Source organism: Copidosoma floridanum, unplaced genomic scaffold, assembly GCF_036245765.1.
Source record: "Copidosoma floridanum isolate Cflo_tuat_1 unplaced genomic scaffold, Cflo_Japanese_pri ptg000016l, whole genome shotgun sequence".
NCBI lineage: Eukaryota > Metazoa > Arthropoda > Insecta > Hymenoptera > Encyrtidae > Copidosoma > Copidosoma floridanum.
In genome coordinates this window covers 10887337-10909208 of record NW_028321893.1, presented here as the reverse complement: position 1 = coordinate 10909208, position 21872 = coordinate 10887337, and the positions used below count along the sequence as shown (strand labels likewise).

At 34.9% G+C, this 21872-nt stretch overlaps 1 protein-coding gene across 2 annotated transcripts in view; it reads right to left on the bottom strand.

The window, feature by feature from the left end:
* Positions 1-20518, bottom strand: part of Vha13 (V-type proton ATPase subunit Vha13) — a 221066-nt gene extending 200548 nt beyond the window's left edge. Inside the window, exon 1 of one of the 2 annotated variants that reach the window (XM_089592305.1) lies at positions 20323-20518. In XM_089592305.1, the coding sequence (XP_089448431.1) occupies positions 20323-20404 (82 nt within the window). In that variant the 5' untranslated portion in view covers positions 20405-20518. The remainder of the gene's footprint in view (positions 1-20322) is intronic. The other variant, XM_089592304.1, reaches the window with a different exon arrangement.
* Between the last annotated feature and the right edge of the window lie 1354 nt (positions 20519-21872).

Genomic DNA, 21872 nt, shown 5'->3' with positions numbered 1-21872 from the left:
ACGCTGTTTTAAAGTCCACGAGACATATGTATAATCTACTTCCTTTGTTTTTAAGTTTGTTATTTATCAGGCTATTCAGGGTGAATATGTGGTCCCTGGTACTTCTTTTTTCTCTGAAGCCTGCCTGACTTTCTTTTAATTTCCCCTCTGCATCCAACCACTTCCTCAGCCTGTTCGCCAGTATATTCGTTAGTATCTTGTAGCCTACATCCAATAAAGAGACCTCTCTATAGTTTTTGACGTCGTTTTCGTCCACTGCCTTGTGAATAGGGTAAATTCTCGCCACCTCTTAACCTTTCCCTAGCTCTGCCTTGCTAAATATTTCGTCAAGTATTCCTGCTAATTTACCAACACAAAACATAGTTAGCCCCTTATATAACTCTACTGGTATCCCATCCTCCCCTGCCGCTTTGTTATTCTTCATTCTCTTTAATGAATGCAATACTTCATCCCCTGTTATCTTCTCGTTTAGGCCTTCTTCTAAATTTTCCAAATTTGGTTCCTGCTGTCCTGTCGTTTCGTTTCCTAACCTGAATTCCGTCCTATTCCCTATCCCTCCCGTATTTGACTTTTCTTGTGCCCCTAACAAATTTTTAAAATGCGCTAACCAGTCCTCTTTGCTAAAAGCCACTCCAGATTTTTTCTTTCTCGGCCTAAATTGATTAATTGCCTTCCAAAACTCTGTCATACCTTTACTTTCTACTACCCCGTTCCATTTTTTGTCTCTGTCTTCATCGTATTTACTCTTTTTGATTTCTCTAAGTCTTTTTCTTTCTGCTTTAAGATTCTCTTTATCCCCTTCCTTTCTTGAAACTGCCCATTTTTTTAGCGCAGCCCACACTTGCTTTTTCTGTATTATAACTTCCTCGTCTCTTTCTATAGTCCATTTCCTTCCTGTTTTTCTGACCATTTTCAGCTTTATACCCGTCTCCCAGATAATTTTTGAAAGTGCATCTCACCTTTCTTGCTTATTCATCCCCTCCATACATACATCTTGTTCCCTCTTTTCTACTTCATTAATATATTATGTGCCCTTACTTTTCTCCCATTTCAAAGAAGTCATATTACCTGAGCTATCTTCGGATTTCCACTCTTTCTTTTTTCCTCCCTCTAGCCTCAATTCTACTGGAAGGTGATCCGATTCGGTTCTTAGCGTCACTTTAAGCTCTTCAACAATACTACCTTCTTCATTCTCTAATTTTAATGCCAGATCCAGAACCGAGTGCCCATTATCCCCCACGAATGTGTACATTCCGTCCCAATCCCCTATTGTTGCTCCATTCCTAATGCTCAAGCCTGACTCTTCACAGAAATCAAGCAACTTCTCACCTTCTCTATTGACCGTTTTATCAGCTGAGTTTCTGCACATTTCTCCTTCCTCTCTTCGTTTATCTGCCATTCTCCGATTCTCGCATTAAAATCTCCCACAATTAATACTTGCTCTTCCCTATCTGCAAAAACATCAACGACCTCCTGTAGTTTACTTAACATTAGTTCAATTTTTACATTATTATATACGCCAATTATATAACATTTTTTATTTCCCTTTATCTCTATCCCTCTTATAGTTAACCCATAATCCCATTCTTTAACCAATTCTTTAGACAAAGATTTTCTAATACCTACCACCATCCCTCCTTTCGCCCTCCCTCTTTTCTTATCTCTAACCGCTGGTTTCCAGCTCTAATCGTAGTTTTTATCGAGTTTATTCTCCCATTTTTTCTCTTTTATCTTATCTACCCACGTTTCCTGTAATATTATAATTTCGAACTTATTCACGTAGTTATATACATCTTTTATTTTCCGCATACCTGCTATATTCTAAGAGACTAGTTTCAACTCCTTATCCTCTCCCTTATAACATACCTTCTTCTCAACGAAATTTCCTACTTTTATCTATTTCTCTCTGCTCCACTAGTTCCCCTTTCACATCGTCCCACATCCACCATTTATCTCCACTTTTTAGCTTGAGGTATCCCTTGCGAACTTCGAGTCCCTTACTCTTTTCTTCCTCAGCTTTTTTATTGATCCACCTCAAGATTTCTTTCTCTCTTTCTGTAAAATCGTCTTTTAACCATAGGTTAAGCCCTTGCCACTTCCCCTTATTCCGCATCAACTTTACTTTATTTTCTAAAGATCCTAATTTCACAACTAGCCCCCCTCTAATCGCTCTCATTTTGACAATATGCGCCTCCACACCAAGTTTATTGTATAATACTTCGTTCAATTCCCGTGCTATGCCCCCACCTACTGTGCGAATCCCTTTTACAAATACATTATTCTTCCTCAATTTTCTCATATTCAAACTCTCTTGCGCTCATCGCTTCCGGGCTTCTCGCCGTGTTTACATTTTTTTCTTTGACTCCACGTTCCTTATTACAGTTCATGACGCCCCGTTCCGACTCATACACGCTGTCGTCTTCTACTGCCTTGAGTACGCTACTCCCTCCCACATTTGATACCTCGCTGCCCAGACTCACTAACCTATCCCTTTTTTGACTTGCTATACTGCTATCTGCTCGCTGTCTACTCCACATCTGCTTGCTTATTTTACCCTCAAGCTCCTTTCTGAGACTATTGGCACTCTCGAGTTTCCTAACCACTCCACTCAGTTCCTCCCTTAACTCTCTATTTTGATTTCCGATTTTCTCAATTACTTTTAGTGAGTACCTCTCCTGCAATTCTACCTTGTATCTTTTACTTTTTTCGCGCTCTAATTCGAATTCCAACCTTTTTATTTTTTCCTGCAAATGCAGTTCCTGCACGCTGTTCCCTATCCTAGCACCCATGTCGCTTTCTGACCTCACTCTCAAACGCATACCTCTGCTTACCGTTCCGCTTCTGCCACCTCTGTTACTGCTGACGTTGTTTACGACTCTCTTGCTACTCTCGCTGTCATCTGTTCCGTCACCGCCGTCAATGCTGTCGTCTCCTCCACAGCTCGTCTCTTTCTCCCTTCTCCGTGCTGCCCTCTGTGTTTCGTCTCGTGAACTTGCCCCCTCTGCTTGCATCGACTGATTATCTTCCGCCGGTAGTGTCGGTACTACGTTCAGCCTACAAGCTGTCACCTCCCCTTTCCTCTGTACTCTGCATACGCATTTGCTTATCCTCGTCTTCTTCTGCCCTCAGTGTACCCTTAGGTTGGCCATGCTCACTTTTTCCTTCTTTATCATCACCTAGCTCCGATTTTTCAGGGGCCCCAACCCTGCTATCAACCTTTATTTTCTTGACAGCACTGCTAACCTGGATTTCCTCGGACCCCGCTCTTTTTTCTCTTTTTTTTTTTCCATACGATTTTCTCTCCTTCTATCAGGGCGTCGCTATCTTGCTCTTCTTCTTAGTCAACCTCCGCGGAGTTCCCCTCTTGTCTTCTCTCTTCTTCTTTACTTTCTCTCCATGTGCCCGTTTTCGGAGGGAAGAGTTCCCTTCTTACTGTCTTGCCTATTTTTATGAAACGTTCCAGTCTCTCCACCTCAGGTGTGTACCCATCTGATATTCTCTTCCTTGGCCTACCTCTCTCTCTTACTCGACTTCCCTCCTCACCCCTCTCCTTGACTTTCTCCTCTGCATTTACTGCTTTGGTTTTCGTTTGCCCGTCGCCCGCCATTGCCAACTCGGTCCGAGCTAACCTCACTCTCCTTGCTTTTTTTACTTTTCTTCTTTACTCATTAAGTACCTCTCGCTTGCTCTCGCTACCACTTTCCTCTCTTCCTTACATCACGCTCACCACTTTTATCACTTTAATATAATTACTTATGCACTCTCTGAAGACCCAAATTCACTTTAACGCGGACCCATGTTACTTTCCGTCAGACCGTCAGCGATTACCCAAGCTCAGATGCATTCTACATATATGTAATGTATTTAAATATATTTAAAAAACTTATTTTCTTAGATAAAAAATAAAAAAAAATACAAGGAATAAACTTTGATAAAGAAATAATAAAATTGTTAAAGATAAAAAATTTCTTGCCATACAATGGTTTCAATGTTTGCTTGGTTCTCCGAATCATTTTGTGTGAATATATTCTCAGGACTTTTACATCTTGATACCAATACGTACAGTTGACCATGAGAAAACACAAGTCTTTAGTAGTAAAACCTAATTTATCAATGCTTTGACCTAGCGATTTATTGATTGTCATGGAAAAAGCTAGAACTATTGGAAATAGTTTTTTGTATATAATAAACGGTAAAGATGAATTATAACCGGTATTGACCGTAATCTTGGAATGAAAACTTTATCACCATATTATTCACCAGTTATAATTTATGCTAAGAACTTTTATTTAGATAATTTTGTTATACATTGTCTAGTGCCATTGCACAATCCATCGAACATATTAAAGTTTCTTATTAACATAACAATAGCATCTACTTTAAAATTTGGTGTAATCTTTCATGTATAATATGTACAGTTTCTACAGAAAAATTTATGTTTACATTTTTATCAGTGCGATCACTACTTTTACATTTTGCCTAATCTATGCTGTAATAAGTATGTGCTTTTCCTCTAATAAAATTAAAAATTTTATTACTTGAAATGTACGAAAGTTTGTTATGAATTCTTAGAATTACTTTGTATAGGCAGCTATTCATACTATCTCTATGCATTTTTCAAAAACATCATTAGTTTTTCATCCCTGCGGGAATTTGGAAGACTTTATTGTTCCATTTCCACTGTCCATTAACAATAATGGAAACCTGTAAATCTGTATACCGCATATTACTTTTTAGTTTTACAATTTCACAGTGTTTCCATAGAAATGAATACCTTTATCACTACATACATACTTCATTACATCATGACAAAAATACTTCATCATTACCTTTTATTTTATACAGAAAACAATTTCTATTAGTTGTAGCATCTGCTATAACTATAACTAAGTCTCAAGGTCAAACTTTTGAAAATGTGGAATTATTCTTTAAAAGACCTTTATATTCTCATGGTCAATTGTACGTGGCTTTATCGAGATGCAAGAATAAAAATTATATGTTTGTTTTAATCGATGACATATTATTTTTATGATGTATTAAATTACATTTTTATTGAAAGACTTTGAGTAAGACATTAATAAATAAATAATCTTGAAACTACCAATATAAATGGTTTTATACGATGGGAAATTGCTTGGAATGCCCCACACAGTTAACTATATAATATAACAGTTCACTTTACAATTCAATATATCATTATAATAACGCTTTGCGCAATGACCACCTATCAATCCATTAAATTTTTAAATTTTTTTTTGACGATAAGATAATTCATATCGATGAGACAGTTTTGTTTTCAAGTTATTTAATAATATAGCATATTAAAAATAATAGATTAATCCATGTACGAAACGTACACGTCAGTATACACATCAAGGTGCGAGAAAGACTGTATCATCCCTGTCAGGTTCCCTAAAAATAGTGTGGGGGTGGTGGGAGGTCACGAAAAAATGCGTTGAGGGGCTGTGAAGAGTTTTGGAAAAAAACTGCGATGCGTTAAAATAAGGAAGAAAATGACGGGTCCTTACCGTATTTTGTGTAGGGCAGGGGGGGTAAATGGAGGTCTGTAGGGGGGGGGGTGTTTGATGCCCCACCGAGATAACTATATAATATAGAAAGATTCATATCTTGATGCAAGGTAATTTACGAGAACTCCAAGTGCATTAAGAATATATACCAATAACATTAAAAAGCTATGCGGACCGCCCGTATAAGTACGATTTTATCCTCATAATAACATTTCTTCACCCAATAATTCCCGCATAAGTCACTATCAATAAATATCTCCCTATATTATACAGTTGTATTGACGAAAGTGAGTCTCAGCCCCCCCCGCTCCCCTCCACCTCCCCCCTAAAGAATACTTATTTATAGAATAATTTACCATCATGAATGTTAAAAAAATATACGTAATTTAGTACCCAAGTCATACCTCATTTTTAGGGTTTTTCAAATCACTCATCATAGGTCTCCTTCTGTCTATTCGCTCCACCTTACTCACAATATGTCTCTGAAATACCATTATTTGTTTAACTTTATTAAACTTTGACATTTCAAATTTCTTTCTGGTCCATGTTTACTTGACCCAAATTAAAAATTCTTGATTACATAAGAACTTCATTAACAAAAAGACAGAATTCAGGAGGAGGTATAATTAAATAGACGAACACAATGAAGCTTTGAAAACAATAATTTATTCTATTAGCTTAATGTTGTGACATTTCATGTGTCTTTTAAACCCATATGTTCTTTTAAAACCCTTTCCACATTTTTCACATATTTGTTTTTCATGGTTTTCATGAATTAACATACGTCTGTTTAAATGTGACGATCTTCAAAGTTACATATTTTGGAATTACTGAAAAATTTCTAGCTAAACAATATTTTAAATTTCTGATTCATTCTCGGATGCAACTTGAATAAAAATTCTTTTTGGATTCTTACATCTTAATGAAGCAACATATAATTGTCCGTAAGAGAATAAAGGTTTTTTAATATACAATCCTAAGGAATTAAAACTGTGTTTTTGTGATTTGTTGATAAACATAGAACATGCTAATACAAAGGGAAACTGTTTTCTATAGACGACAAAAGGTAATGATGATGAGGTGCCAGTATTCAATGTTATTCTAGGAATATAAGCTTTTCTTTTTTCACATCCAGTCATTATTTCTGCTTCTATATTATACTTAAATAATTTTGTTATTTTTAATCTTGTGCCTCTACAGAGACCGTCTCACGAAAGATTGTTGTTACCAGAAACACAGGTACTATATGTCAGTACAAGTATTTTCGTTACTATGTACAAGAAAAATGTGTACTGGTACAGGTATATTTGGTACGGTAGTATACTTTAAAGTACCTTAGTGAGTATAGATGAACCTTATACATAGTACGTCAAAATCCGATACGTGGTACGGGTTTTTCCTGTACCAGTACAGAAAGTTAGTGGGCCAGTGGGAGCATTCAGAATGTCAGTATATATATATATATAAATGTATACGTAGCTGTAAAAGTTCAAGAGGTTAGGATTTCAGTATATCCACCACAACAGAATATTAAGTTCAATACATTGATACGAATCTAACAAGATGTAATGATAAGTGCAGTAGGCACTTGTAGTCACTTTCCTGTTGCGTATAATAATTGGTTTTCACTCGCAAAGAACAATTTAAATATTGAGCCAAAATAACAATGACAATCCCATACGTGTATGCAAGTATGCATATATATATATATATATATATATATATATATATATATATATACATATCTCCACTGTATATTATAAGCGCACGTACTGTGCGCGGTAGACGGTATAGTAGAAAGCCATGCCCAGTATACAAATTTAATAGACTATCTATGGTACAGAAAAATCCTGTACCAAAGCTATTGAAAAACTAGTACTAGTATAGTTATAAAACCGACTAGTTACAGGTTTTTCGATGATCCAGATAAGTATGTCAAAATGTGAGACTGGTTGCAGAAATCTCAAGACCTGTACGTTATTTTTCTATGCTCATCACTTTTGGTATAGCTTATTCTGGTAACAACAATCTTCCGTGCTGATATACTTAAAGTTCTTATTAACACTACTACAGCATTTATTTCTAATTTTTATTCGTGTGGTGGAAGACCTTCTCTGATATTATTTAAAAATTCTATTGGAGAATTAATACTTATGTTATCATATGTTTTATCAACTCGTTTGTAAGTCACGTATTATGCTGTTGTGAACTAATTATCAGCCTACATTGATAAATACACGAGTAATGTCTTTATTTTGTCTACTCAATCTGGTAGTGGGGGTTGGCGCGCGGAGCGCGCAGGGGAGCGAAGCTTCACTAGTATTTATATATATATATATATAGCCATTTTTTGGAAAGCATCACATTTATTGATAAAAAATTACTATTTGTCCTGCGAATTACATGTAATATTAAAATTATATTATGATAAATATGAAACAGTACTTTGTTACAGTGAGTTTATACTAATATTTTTTATTCGTAAATAAACTTACTCTTCAAGTAAAAAAGTTTTTTATAATTTACTTACCTGCTTTTAAAGCAAATAATATAATACTGTTTTCACACCACTGTTCGGTAAGCATCTTGGAGTGTTTTTTTCAGTTAAAATCACTCAAAAATATTTTAGTATAAAAAAACTAGATAATGTGACTAAATTTAGTAACGTTTGATAGAAAATTACTTAGCGCTATAATTATTTTTACTGATTTAATTTTTTCTTCGTGTGATTTCTACGTAGGCCTAGGTGACCGCGACAGATAGGAGCTCTCACTCCACTGCCGGTCTGGTTGGAGAGAGAGTAAAATCGCTGTGCGCTTGCATAGACGACTCGCTTAAGCTTTGAGTTAGCAATTTGTTGTTCAAGAGGGCGTTTTTTATGTTTTTCAACGTATTTTTTTACGCTGATTACGGGAAGAATAATTAAAAAATTTTGAAATGATTGGATCAATGTGATAATCGCGTCTGAAGTTTATTTCATTTATATCTCTTTAACGGTATCAGATACGACAAAAATAAAAATACCAGCGTGTAGGGCGGAAAATTTCCTATCGTTTTGATCCATTACATATCTTCAGACAAGCACGAAATTATTCTTAAAAAAATTGATTAAGCGTTTTCAACACTTGCTGTAAGAGTTAGTGAGAAGGAGAGAGCGGCGGTGGTGAGCTAGCCACGATGAGCTATAAGCTACGAGCCATACTCATTCCATGCTCCACTATACACGCGTGCATTGTATACGTATATAGATCACGTTACGTGGCGAGAGAGAAGCAAGAGGGGAAGCAGCAGCGAAAGCAAATGCTGGATTAGATAGAATATTCTTCTTTTTCAGGTTGCGGGCCACGCACTAAAATATTTTTAAGTCCTCAAAAGATATTTAACGATGAAAAAAAAGGTCTCTGAGGAAAGAGTTTTTTTTACGTCTTTTTGTATTTTCTATCGATTGGTAATAGTGTCGAATGAGGTTTTTTTTTTTCATTAGTATTTCTAGAAATAATAAATCGAACTTTATCGTTATGTAATTTGGCTTTGATAAAACCGTGCGTTTAGGCAGATTGTGCATGATCGTAAAAAAATTTTTTATTTTTTCATTTTTAACAATATTTCTGGAAAAAAACTGTTTTGCAATTTAAACACTGCAAATATCTCATATTTGTTGTAGAGAACTAAACAATGCGAATCGATTGTAATAAAATTGAACAATGAAACAATTGAACATGGCTCGTAGCTTATAGCTCATCGTGGCTGGCGCACCACCGCCGCTCTCTCCTTCTCACTAACTCTTACAGCAGGTGTTGAAAACGCTTAATCAATTTTTTTAAGAATGATTTCGTGCTTGTCTGAAGATACGAAATAAATCAATTCGATAGGAAATGTTCCGCCCTACACGCTGGTATTTTTATTTTTGTCGTATCTGGTACCGTTAAAGAGATATGAGTGAAATAAGCTCCAAACGCGATTATCACATTGATCGAATTATTTAAAAATTTTTTTATTATTTTTCCCGTAATCAGCATAAAAAAATACGTTGTAAAACATAAAAAACGCCCACTTGAACAACAAATTTTTAACTCAGAGCTTAAGCGAGTCGTCTATGCACGAGAACTCTTGTTAGACACACTGATTCGAGGTAGGTTTTGGTTCCAGATATTGCCGCATGATGCTTTTTTACATGATAGAATGGCCCTTAATTTTCGCGCTTTTCATTTAACCACGTGAAATGGTTAAGATTTTAGTTTCAACTTTAGCCACTTCATTTATATTTATACGGGCTCTTCGGCGCTATTAGTCGCGGCTCACCTTGAATACCAACGCTGAATCGATCGGTTACCTGCTCACCATTCAATTTCCGCTTCCTCACTTTACCCCCACAAAATTCAACATCTGGCCTAGGCCTGCAAGCTGCACTTTTACTAGAAATTGTTTACCAAATTAACATCCACTCAAGTCATATTTATAAGCATTCATCTGAAATAAATCACTTACTCGATAGTTAATCTACTTTACCGGCCATTGTAGGAGAGCTGTCGACGTTGGATCGTGTATTATACGTAATGGTACTGATAAATTACTAGTAATATTTTAATTGCATTAAAATACTGCAAACCACAAATACACTTGCTGTTTACGCACTGTACGATAGATAAAAATATTCGAGCGTAAAAGTTGCGTCCAAGACTTAAGACGTAACACTCTTGCAGATGTGAGAAACGTACATCTAATCACGTATTGTGGAATTATGATATAGATATACACCAAAGACTAGCTAAGCTTAATAAATTAAAAAATGTAAACATTTGACCTCAATTGATTATTGAATGTATCACAGCTGCACCAAATATCATGGAGTGCCTTACAATGATAAAATTTCTTAAAGTTAGGTAACTTACCGTTAAGTCTCATATTTTTAGTTCCTGTAACAATTGACAATTGTCACTGATTATAAGTATAACACACATAGGGACTGCGTTGCGCATGGTTATTATAATTAAGTCAACTTATTTAGTTTACATCTACGAGGTTAGAATTTCCCCAATCTTAAAAAAAGGAAGAAAAAAAAGTCATACTGTTAAGGAGGTTGGATACATATCATCGACAATAGTTGGGGGCTCTAGTTTAGTTTTTGATTCGTCCTATGTGTTATAAAAAATAAACGTACTTTTTTTGGGCGATCTCAGCCATGTAGTTATTAAGATATTTCAAAATAAAAAATGAACAATTGAACACGGGCTGTTATGGGAACGATGTTGTGACCTACAAATGACATTCCTTAGTAATAGTCAAAAAATCAACAAAAAATATATTTTGATACTTCAAATACTGCAGATTCATATGATCCTCTGATTTTTGTCAGTATCCATACTAATTAAAGAGAAAATCACGACTTTTTGAAATAAAAATGAAAACTTTGATTAGGTTTATAAGATGGATGCATGTATTCCATAAGAATAAACTGTATTACGTTCTGTCGGTAACGCTGTGAGCTTCCCACACCCTTGACCCCACTTCACTTCCTCTCTGAAAGATTGTATCTAATCTCCTTAAGGAAGTATCCCCTTTATTTACTAGATGCGCTGTAGAAAACTATAATACTGGCATAATTTTCAATGCGTTGTATACACAGAGAATAAAGAATATATCCTCTTCAAGTATAGAAGGCCAAAGCGGCCAGTTTCTTGATGCTGAAAGCTCACGTCCCCCAGCTGTAGCAGGCCCCCCATAAGGCAGGTGGCGTTAGCTTCGATGCAGCAGTTACCACTAATACCATGAAAGATCGGTAATTACCATGCGAACGGTCGGTGTTGATAATAATTTTTGTAATAATGAGGAATTTCGAGGAATACACACTAATAATCTTCCATTAGAAAATAATTAAAACAACAAAATTTAAATATAAGATTTCCAATTTCAACTGAAGCCTTATACCTTGTTAAGCACTTTATGTACGGCTAATAACTTAACGGAAGTCTTTGATAGCTGAACGGTCAAAGCGCTGGATTTTCTTTTGCGCTCTGGGCTTCTAATCTGAACTATAATATATTTTTTTTTTTTTTTCAAGTAAAACTTTTATAATACTTATCTTGCTACATTTCATTTCTTTATAATTATTATATATTTTTATAAATACATTACTTTTAAAAAGTTTTGCACTGTAATAACAAAATTTCAAAAACTTCTCTTGGCTAATGCCAATAAAATACTAATGAAAAAATGTGAATATACTTTTTGTACATAATTTATTTAATCATTTACTGCATTGATCAGTACGGATTTATTTTTGGCAACTGGAACTAGCTTTATGTGAAATAACTTTCCCTCACATCTAATATGCCCTTTGTCCTGCATGTATCCTATCCTGATGAAAAATACTGCCACCTTTCTGTCAGTTTCCATTGAGTAATGCTAATAAAAAATGAATTATACGTGTTGTAATAGTATAACATTGAATTTATGCTCGCATTACTATTTTATTGGCACTAGCCAAAAGAAATTTTTGAAATCTTATTATTACAGTGCAAAATTTCATAAAATAAATGTATTTATAAAAATATGTAATAATTATAAAGAAATGAATTGTATCAAGATAAGTATTATGAAAGTATATACTTGAAAAAAAAAAAAAAAAAAAAAAAAAAAAAAAAGTATAGTTCCGATTCGAAGCCTAGAGCGCAAAAGAAAATCCAGCGCTTTGACCGTTCAGCTATCGAAGACTTACGTTGCGGTCAAGGGGGTAGTGTCAGAAAATAAAAAAATTTAGGAACGCCTTAAAAAAATTTATGTAAACTAACAATTATATGTAGAATAACATATTAAAATTTCAGTTACCCTAGCTTCACCGTTTTTGAGAAATAAATTATCTATTTAACACGTACTCTTATCGAAAACAGAGTATTTTGCAGATTGCGATTACAAAAAATTTCAGACTTTGCTGAAATTGAAATATAATGCAAAATAGTATGTTTCAAGCATGATATTTCAAGAACAGCACCCATAGCTTCACCGTTGTTTAGTTATAACAAATTAAAAGTGTGTATTTAAAAATCCGTAAAGATGTTGCAACGGAGATTTCACCACCAACTCAATGTTGACGTACAATATAACCTCCGAACGTATGTATACTTATAATTATAGATATACAGAGGGTTTTCGCCTCATGCGGCGTTGCCACATTTATTTTCACTTGTCTGTTTCAGAACACATTATGTATTTCAGAACACGAATTGACTATACATGGTGACACTACCCCCTTAAGTTATTGGCCGTACATAAAGTGTTTAAATAGGTATAAGAGCTTCAGTTGAAATTGGAAATTTTATTTTCAAATTTTGTTGTTTTAATTATTTTCTAATGGAAGATTATTGTTTTAGTGTGCATTCCTCGAAATTCCTCATTATTGCAACAATTATTATCAACACCGACCGTTCAAATGGTAATTACCAATCTTTCATGGTATTATTGGTAACTGCTGCTATGGCTATCGAGTGATGCCATGAAAAGAGAAAAAAGATTGTTTGATGTTTCATCCCAGGAGCACGCCTGGACTCATCAGTAAGGCTGATGACGTGCTCCCTGCCTTAGACACCTATATCGTGGGGATACCCTAGCGCAATCTTGAACGCCCTTATAAATTAACCAACATGAAATCAGGGTACTTTCGAGAAGGTCAAGTTGAATAGTTAGACACCTAGCGGATGGTTGGAAAAGGACGGAGAGCCAAAGTGTACATGTGTGTGAGAGGGTCCCCACACTGCATCGAAGCTATCGCCACCTGCCTTATGGGGGGCCTACTACAGCTGGGGGACGTGAGCTTTCAGCATCAAGAAACTGGCCGCTTTGGCCTTCTATACTTATAAAGGATATATTCTATATCCTATGGTATACATGTGTATATAAATTCTAACCTAGTTTTTTTGTTTGTTTTTTCATTAAGTAGTAACTTTAGATTCACTGAATGGTTTTTTTTTTTTTTTTTTTTTTTTTTTTATTTAAAGCCATTTAGATAAAGTCCATTAGGCATACAGAGTCACCTTTTTGAAATTTACATTGCTCCAGTTAGGAGATACATTGCATATACAAAGATACAATAAATATACACATAGATAGTCGTATGAAGAATCATTATTTAACACTATAACATTTTTGATTAATTTACTTACTTATATATTTAACTTACATTCATTTAAGAACTGACATAGTATTTTACTAGCTTCAATGTTAGGTTTAGAAATAAGGGATTCAACATTGAGTGGCAAGAATAGTTTTAGTTTACGTAGGCTCTTGAGTAAGTGTGTTCTGGGATGGTCGTACTTAGGGCATTGCCATACCGTGTGATTTATATCTTCATGTTCTTGACCACAATCACAACTAGGGCTTGATATTATGTTAACTCTGTGAAAAGAGTCAGCCAGATTATAGTGGTTGCTTCGTAGTCTGTTAATTGTCACAATTACTGATCGATCAAGGAGTTGATTGTGAAACCAGGGTTTGTCTTTTCTGTGGTAAAAGTATTTAAAATAATAATAATAATTTAAGCCTTTTTTTTTTGTATTGTCTAGAAGAAAAGAATTAGTATTAGTGGTTGTTTTGAGTTTACAATATGAGTCTGAAAGAGGGATCTTGGGAAATTCAATTATCTCCATGGTTGTGGCTCTACGTGCTAGTGAATCTGCCATTTCATTGCCTTGTATACCCAGATGAGCTGGGATACAGTAAAGTTTTAACTGTGTGTTGTGTGTATTATTGTTGTAAAAATTAAGTATTCTCTTTTTGATTTCAAATATTAAGTGATTAGAAAGGCCAAAAATGTTGTTAGAGTTGAGAGCAGTTAAGACACTGAGAGAGTCAGTAAAAATGCAACAATCATTACTGTTGTTGAGGGTTGCTAAGTCTACAGCAATACAAATAGCTTGAGATTCCGCTGTAAAGATAGATGCATGATTATTTAATCTCGATGAAACCTGCATTCTAATTTGTGGATGATAGCAAGCAGATCTTACACCGTCATCTATTTTGCTGCCATCAGTGAAAAAATTAATTGAGTCTTTATTATTGATATAATTTTGGAATTCTAGGTCAGGAGAACAAGAGCTTTGTAAGTAATGGCCTAGTTTTGTGTCATAATTAGGTATAAACAGAATTTCTTTGTAATCATAGGCGTAACATGGAAGAATATCTGTACTTTGAATGTTTAGTGATGACATTGTGATCTCTTTAATGGCTTCATGGATAGGCCTTGAAAGTTTTATTTCATATTTTGATTGCAGCTTGATAAAGCATTTGACAGCGTCAAGTGTTGGAGTTCTATTTACAGAAAAGACTTTGACTAAAAATTTTTTACCTAGATGAATAGCACGATCTTCAAGTGTAGTTAATGAGGATTCAGCAAGGATTACATTCAATAGAGTGGTTCTCCTGTACCCAAGAGCAGCTCTAATTGCCTGGTTTTGAATTTTATCTAATTTCTCATAAATAAATTTTTGATCTGCAAGATAGACATAGCTACAGTAGTCGATTTTAGAACGAATGTAACTTTTGTAAAGTGTCAATAGTGTTTAAGGGTCTGAGCCCCACCAGGTCCCACAAAAAAATTTAACAATTCTAAGTGCTTTAGTACATCTACTATAAATTTTATCAGCATGAGGACGAAAGGATAGTCTGTAATTAAATATTATACCTAAAAAGCGAACATTTCTTGATGAGTTTATGGAGCGATTTCCTATTTGTATGTGTGTCTGACCTGGAGTAATATTTTTTATGTTGAAGTGTAAAAAAGCGGATTTGTGTGGTTCGATTATTAGATTTACTGCATTCAAATTTTGATCCACATTTTTAATGGCAGATTCCAAAAGTTTCTTGGCCCATTTTAAATCGGAAAATTTAATATACAGAGCCAAATCATCAGCAAATTGCGAGACTTTAACCATTTTTGGAATGTTTGATACAATGTTTTTAACTGCAATTGCGTATAACAACGGGCTTAAAACCCCTCCTTGAGGAACTCCCTTGTAAATAAAGCTGGGGTGTGTGTCATTTATCTCGGAAAATATCATTCTTTCGCTTGTTAGAAAGAAGGTAAACAGAACTAGATTTTTGGGACATCCCAATTCAACCAGATTTTTAAAAAGCGAGCTAGGGCAAACATTGTCAAATGCACCTTGTACATCCAGAAAGACTGCTAATACGTGTTTCTTTTCAGCAAAGGCTTCTTCTACTTTGAGAAGTAATTGTACAATTGAGTCAGCACATGATTTTCCCTTGCGAAAACCATTTTGAGAATTTGGTAATAACGAGTGGTGTTCGACATACCATTGTAGTTGATGTTTAATCATGGTTTCAAAAAGTTTGCATACGCATGATGTCAATGATATAGGTCTGAGGTCAACTCCATTCGTCTTGGGGATAAAATGAATGAAAGAGCTTTTCCAGTCTTTGGGGTATTTCCCTGCTTGATACATGCCATTGAAACAGTCTAAGAGTAGTAATTTGTATTTTTCTGGAATTTTTATTAATGTTTCAAAGTCAAGGCCATCTAACCCGGGAGAAGAGTCCAGATTTTTGAGATTAAGAGCGATATTATATTCTCTATAGTCAAAATTTTGGGTTAAAAAATTGTTAGTTGGAAATTCAAGAGCTGGTAGTTGAACAGGTTGATTGTTACTATTTGGAGCAAACCTATCAAGAGCCTCTCTAACTTTAAGCCTGTGGTCATTATTAAAATCTGAATGGTTAGGTTTAATTTTAGTCCACTTATTCTTTAACACCTTACATTGATTCCATACATAATTAGGGTCAGTTCTAAAGTCTATAGATTTTACATATTTAACAAAACTATCTTTTTTTTTGTTTTTGAAAGTCTGTTTGGCTACTGCACGGCATTTTTTGAATTCTATAAAGTCATTAATATTGCCTGTAAATTGCCACTTTTTAAGAGCCACTTTGCGTAGTTTTATAACTTTGTCACAATCTTCGTCCCACCAGACGACCGGATTCTTTTTTTTTTTATAATGTTTGTTGTTTTTATCCGGAGTAGCTTTAATCAGAGTTTTTCTAATATGTTTCATTAGCTGTTCATATTTTTCTACAAAATCAAGACTATCATAATCATTGGTTAAGAATTTATCAAAGCTGTTTTCTAGTAATTCTGCAAAATAGGTCCAATTAGTTTTTTTTTGTTTTTAATTTATGTGATTTTTATGATATAAGTGTCTCTCAACTGTAATTTCAATTTCAAATGGAATGTGATTTGAGCCCATGGGATCATCAAGAGTTTTAAAAGTGACTTTTTCTGCCATTGTTATTGTGGAAAAAATAAGACCAATATTGGAATCTCTTCCACCCCTTTCATTGACGTGGGACCTTGTATCTGTGTTGTGTAAAAATAAGTCATTAAGCTCAAGTGAACTTTCAAGAAAGCTTCCATTCATGTCTGTTTTGTCACAATTCCAAATGGAATTGTGTGCATTCAAGTCACCAACACAAATACAAAGTTCAGTATTAGGAATTAAGTTGATTAAAGAATTCCATTGAGTCTGACTCAAGGTGAATCCAGGGGCTCTATAACACGCAAATAACTTAAAGTTAGGAGAGGTATTATTAAATTCTAAACCACATAGTTGAGTCGTATCACAAAACAACGTTGTTCGAATAACTTCGTGGAAGCTCAGTTTTTGGTTGATGAGTATCAGAATGCCTCCTCCTGTTGTATGACTTCGATCCATTCTATAGGAGACGTATCCTGGGAACTGAATATTGTCTGTGTGTCGTAGCCAAGATTCCACAAAAACTAAGATATCATAGTCTTTGTAGACAAGTTCAATTTCACTTCTTTTATTTTTAAATGTTCTACAATTCCAATAAAATAATTTAATTTATTTCCCTACAAACATACTTATATATAAATATATATATATATATATATATATATATATATATTAAATTAATTCTGCTCTGCCTCACTTTGAGAACTAGAGCAGATTTCATCCCCCCCATTTTCAATTTGTCTCTTGAGTCTGCTCAGTAATCGAAAAGCTCGATTTTTTAATTTGCCGTGATCCATTATTTTTATAAGTGTTTCGAACGAATCGACTAGATTTTTGGCTTCCCACGATACGTTATCAGCGATTATTAAAAGATTTTTTTTACCAAAAGCGAGGAATAAAAACTCAGTGATTGTCTCTAGACTAGCACTACTTTCACTTTTTTCTAATTCATACAGATTTTCATGATTTGAAAGGAGTTGAAATAGCTCTTCTTTTTTTTCTTGACGTTCGAACTCTGTCTCAGTTTTTCTTTGCTTTTTCCTAGGAACCTTTTCAGTTACTATTCCAGTATTACCCTTAGTTTTTAGATTTTGGTTCAGACTGAATGCGTCAGATCTTGGTCTTTTGAACTGAGAGTTATCTGATTTTTCTACTTCCATCCACTTGTCATCAGAAGTATTGGTATTTTGAAGTTGAGATTGAGATTGAATGGAATTAGAGATTGATGAGCTGTCTTCAGCACTCATGTTGACTAGCTGGTCATCTTCCTGTGAGTTTAAATTATGTTCGTTTGGTTGGGTTACTGAGATTTCAGTGTTATACGATTCTTGATAGTCTCTACAGTTTCTGGCGATGTGCCCCTCTTCTTTACACAAAAAGCAAGTGAGTTTTTTAGCCGAAAAGTAGATGTGCCGAACTGTATTACCCGTGGACACAGGTATAAACGCAGGGAGTTTATGCATTTCATTCTCTAAAATGAATATCTGCTTTCGGAAGCTTACTATGTGTGAGAATTGTGAGCCAAGAACGCTAGCTTTAATACTAGTGATTTTGGAGACCGGACTGATGCCTATTTTATTTAACTCCTGTATAATTAAGTACTCTGGTATAATAGGGCTGACATTGGAGATAATAACTCTTTGAGACTTTGATATCAAAGGTCTAATTGGTAAAATTAAATCTCCAATTTTAAATGTTTTGATTTCTGTGCATAGAAAGTTGGCGTCTTCGATTGTTTTGAGAAACATACAAACTCTGGCCTGAGAAATGCGAGAAACGTGAGTGATGTTGGCTGGATTCATAACAACAGCGATAGCTTCACAGTATAGAGCAATTGAAATATTGTCAACTGCATCTATGATTATAGCTTGTTCTTCGGTGATAGCTGTAGTGGCTATACTTGCGTAGGATCATTTTTCTTGGTTACTAGTAATATCATTATTAGATCTAGCTTTGATAATTGCAGCTGACTCGGCAGCTTTTGTCTTCTTATCAGCACTAGAGATTGTATTGTGGCTACTATTCACAGAGTTAGCCGACCTCTTGTTAAAATTTAGCTGGTTTAAATTGGTCATACCACTAGATTTCTGTGTAGACATCTTTAGGTTATGAATGAGGTCTGACGAAAGGGACCTCAAACCTCTGTCTTATTGCAAGCTCGTGGAGCCTCAAGTAAAATTAAAAGAGGAGAGCCACTATTACCGTGGAGGCATGATCTCACGGTCACGCCTCCAATGCTTTAGTACGAAAAAACCTTTTATAATTTAGCACGCAATACCTTGAGACAAAGGGACACGTGTTGGCTCAGTCGTGTCACGCACGAGACTCCCACTGAATGGTTATTTAAAGAACACTAATATGATCATTATATACATTCTTCTTCTTATAGAACAATATCACCTCAATCTTGACATTTTTTATTGAGATACTAACAAATGAAGAGGCGAAAAATGAGTACACCCATCAGATGCCATGTTGAATTGAAAGATACATTCTCGTTAATAACTCGCTTCCAAAGCTGTGAACAGTCTTGAAATATTAACCGAAGATACTCCCTTTCAACGCAGAAAAAAGCATTATATAAAAAGGATATTCAAAACCATTATAGTATTTCGAAAAATATATATTCTTTATGCCTGTAAAAAAAAGTTATTTATTAATTTCACTGAAACAAACATGGTACTTTGTACGTATATTAGATAACCTTAAGTAGACATTGCAAGACTGACAATTCTTCTCCAAAATACTATTTATTCTCACTGTCCATGACCTTAGGAAGACTTGAAAAATATTTAACTGAACACGGCAAACTTGTATCATCTTTCAATTCGTTAAAACGAAATTTTTGTGAGGAAAATATTAAAACTAATGACTTTGTATACTAGACTAGTAAACAAAATTAATTATAAATGTTATATGATAATTGATCACATGCATATTAGTAAAGTTGTTAACTTAAATAATCATATTAAAAGTAGAGCTTTTAAAATTATAACGTTTATCCCTTGAAAAGTTTATCATATTTGGGCTTAAAATAAAAGTGTCATCACTTTGGACAGTTTTTTACAAACTTTTCCTTCAAACATGATCAATTGATAATTTGATACATCTTTGTATAAGTAAAGTGTGCCTAACTGTGAATTCATTCAAACGGTAAACTCATTGTACCAACAAATTGAATTCTGGTCAATACGTCAGGTGACATTGACCCATGCACATAGTCTGAGCCCAAGTTAAAACCTTACTATTTAAACAATGAAGCAAGGGAAAAATAGAACACTTTCCAAAAAGATACTAAGTATCTAGAATAATTTCTACGTGTGAGGAAGACAGTAGATGCAAAAAAAAAAAAAAAAAACATGATGTTGATATAGTCATGCTACAGCAGGTATGTATATACTTATGTAAATTAATTTTAAGTTAACTCATTTTGAGAAAAATATTTTGAAAGATAATAAATAAAAATTTCAGCGTCGATATATCAAAGAAAAAATTAAAACTAGTATTGGAATCAGTTTAGCATTGCAGCTTACGTTTGCGTGCATCTGAAACCTTCTCTGCAGCCCGTTTTTCTGCTGCAAGAAGTTGTTGTATTCCTTGAGTTTGACTTGCCATTCTTACAAGCTTGTGGATGTGGCAGAAAAAAAATTTGATTTAATATATAACGTATTATTCCTAACAGTCACCGTCAGCAGAACAACGGGGTGTGCTACTTATCACGTGCAGGGATGGGCCATAAGTCATAAGCTATCTCGTGCACGGGGTAGGATATAGAACAGATGCCTTGCCTAGGTGGTACCGCCGTCGGCCGTCGGCGCCGTCCCTTCTCCGGTTCTCCCAATGTGATTTTGAAGAAATATTTGTGCTATTTCATTTGAAATCCAACAGATGGCGGATGAGAGTCGAGGGCCACCAATGTAGATATATATATATATTCACAAAAGTGTATCGTTTGCTTTAAAAATACGCTGTGTCTATATTGGCACTAAATTCACGTAATTATGTGAATATAAGCAGCGTTGGGTTAGGCGGATTCAATATATCAATATCGGAACTTTTTCCCTAGATCGTATCTATAGCTAAACGATCTAAGGAGAATGTTTCGTCGATCAGACAGCACAGCAGTGAAGGGGCATTGCTAAAGACGCTCGAAAATTAAAAATTGTAATATTATAACACAAGTGCCTATCACCCAATGACCCGGGACGCTAACTGGCCTCTCTATTAAATAATAAAGTATTAATTATGAACGCAAGCGCCTGTCACATAATGACCCAGGGTGCTTACTTGCCACAGTATAAATAAATAAAAAGTTAATTAATAACCCAAGGGCCTATCACCAAGTGACCCGGGGCGCTTACTGATCGCCTTATTGAACGATATATATTATTAATTTATAGCACAAGCGCCAGTCACCCAATGACCCTGGGCGCTTACTGGCCTCTTTATTAAATAATAAAATATTAATTTACAGCACATTTTATTAATGGCTCTCAAATAAAAAGAAAAAAAGAAGTATATTCTTGAAAACTTTTTTTTGACATGTACGCAGGTTAGAATTCACTTGCGTTGAAAACTTTTTTGTTGACAAGACAGCAGATTGGACAACTCCCCTATACTTCACACTTACACGATACGCGAGGCTTTTACGCCTTTTCTATGTGACCACAAAGTGGCGTATACCTAACCTTCCTTACTTTTACGCGATACGCGATACGCTTAACGCTTTACGTGGTTCCATGTGCCCGAGCCCTAAGGTAAGAGATTTTAAGGCCTACGCAGTCAAATTGACATAAGGTGCACAGTGCACAGTGCACAAGAATAACATTGGTTGATATACCTATATACATAATGCACAACACGTTGTGACGTTGTGCTTTACGTTTTTACAGATATAGATATACCAACCAATGTTATTCTTGTGCACTGTGCACTGTGCACCTTATGTTAATGTGACTGCGTAGGCCATTAGTCAAAGAATACCACTTCTTAAACTGAAGTACTCTCACGTAAAATGAAGTTCAGCCACGTTAGTACGTATCCATAAGAAAACCTATAATAGGCCAAGCACGTATAAGTACGT